At 46.1% G+C, this 1460-nt stretch overlaps 1 protein-coding gene across 1 annotated transcript in view; it reads right to left on the reverse strand.

Annotated features, from left to right (window-relative positions):
- Positions 1 to 618, reverse strand: part of LOC107300366 (charged multivesicular body protein 7) — a gene marked incomplete at its 5' end in the record, with an annotated part of 8867 nt that extends 8249 nt beyond the window's left edge. Inside the window, one exon of the mRNA XM_015829701.1 lies at positions 568 to 618. Within this exon, the coding sequence (XP_015685187.1) occupies positions 568 to 618 (51 nt within the window). The remainder of the gene's footprint in view (positions 1 to 567) is intronic.
- Positions 619 to 1460: the final 842 nt, after the last annotated feature.

The raw sequence follows: 1460 nt of genomic DNA on the forward strand, positions 1-1460 counted from the left end.
CATAATTTCTAAGGAGACATTTCCTGACAATTAGAACGATTAATCAGTGGGAACAGCTTCCCTCCAGAAATTGTGGTGCTCCAATACTGGAGGTTTTTAAGAAGAGATTGGACCACCATTTGTTTGAAATAGTATATAGGATTTCCTGCTTGAGCAGGGGGCCGAGCTAGAAGACCTCCAAGGTCCCTTCCAACTCTTTATTTTGTTATTTTGTTCTAGGCTACGGGACCTTATATACTTTGGCACACAGGTTATTTACCATGTTAAATTTATTTCTGAAACCGATACAGTCAGAAATGTTTACAGGGGTTTTGTTTGTTTGTTCATTTGACAGTAAAATAATTTTGAACCCTAAGGCGAGGGATTAACCTTTTTCCCACGGTAGTCATTTTTTGTATATTGACTAGGTTAGCTTCAAGCTAGGCAGCAGTACTGTAGCACCTCATTAAATTAGGGGTATAGATTAGAAAAGTACATTGGTATGTTTTTTTAAAACATGCTTTCTTCCTATTGGGTCCTAGTTATAGAGTTATTACACAAAATCAATGCAGTTACATACTCACATACCTTGTGCCAATTAGGTTCCCATATAATGCTAAGCCTTAAGGCGTGGTTTATAAATTGCAGCAATTAACACATACTCCAAGCAACCACTATTTCCTACCATAAGATGTGAGCCTCACCAGACAAGAGACTGAAATAGCAACAGGAGTCCACAACAGACTATAAATAAAGCCCCCCCCCAGGGGTCTGACTCATTTCTACAGATTTAAAAAAATACCTGCCTCCAAACAACCCTGAGCAATTTACATTGTAAAAAGCCAGAACAATAAAAGACACACTGCAACAAGATCAATTAACAAGGGTTGAGGCTGCCAGAACAGCAAGAGCCAGAACTTTGTATCTCCCTTAACATCCCAAGCAGGGAAAGAGGAAGAACAGGAGGAGGAGGAGGAGGAGGAGGAGGAGGAGGAGGAGGAGGAAGCAGATGGTATGTTTCTAGATAGAAACACAGGGTACGCAACTTGGGTGTCCTCCTGGATCCACGGCTGACACTGGATGATCAGTTGGCGGCCGTGACCAGGGGGGCGTTTTATCAGGTTCGTCTGATTCACCAGTTGCGACCTTTTCTGGACCGGGACGCCCTACGCACGGTCACTCATGCCCTTGTTACCTCCCGCCTGGACTACTGTAATGCTCTCTACATGGGGCTCCCCTTGAGGAGCACCCGGAGGCTCCAGCTAGTCCAAAATGCGGCCGTGCGGGCGGTGTTGGGAGGGACTCGTCGCTCCCATATAACACCGCTGCTGCGCGAGCTACATTGGCTGCCTGTGGCCTTCCGGGTGCGCTTCAAGGTGTTGACTATCATCTTTAAAGCGCTCCATGGCATCGGACCCGGATACCTTCGAGACCGCCTCCTGCCGCAGATTACCTCCCATCGACCTGTACGCTCCCACAGA

The sequence above is a fragment of the Protobothrops mucrosquamatus genome, unplaced genomic scaffold, assembly GCF_001527695.2.
Source record: "Protobothrops mucrosquamatus isolate PMUCROS unplaced genomic scaffold, P.Mucros_1.0 scaffold6798, whole genome shotgun sequence".
Classification (NCBI taxonomy): Eukaryota; Metazoa; Chordata; class Lepidosauria; order Squamata; family Viperidae; genus Protobothrops; species Protobothrops mucrosquamatus.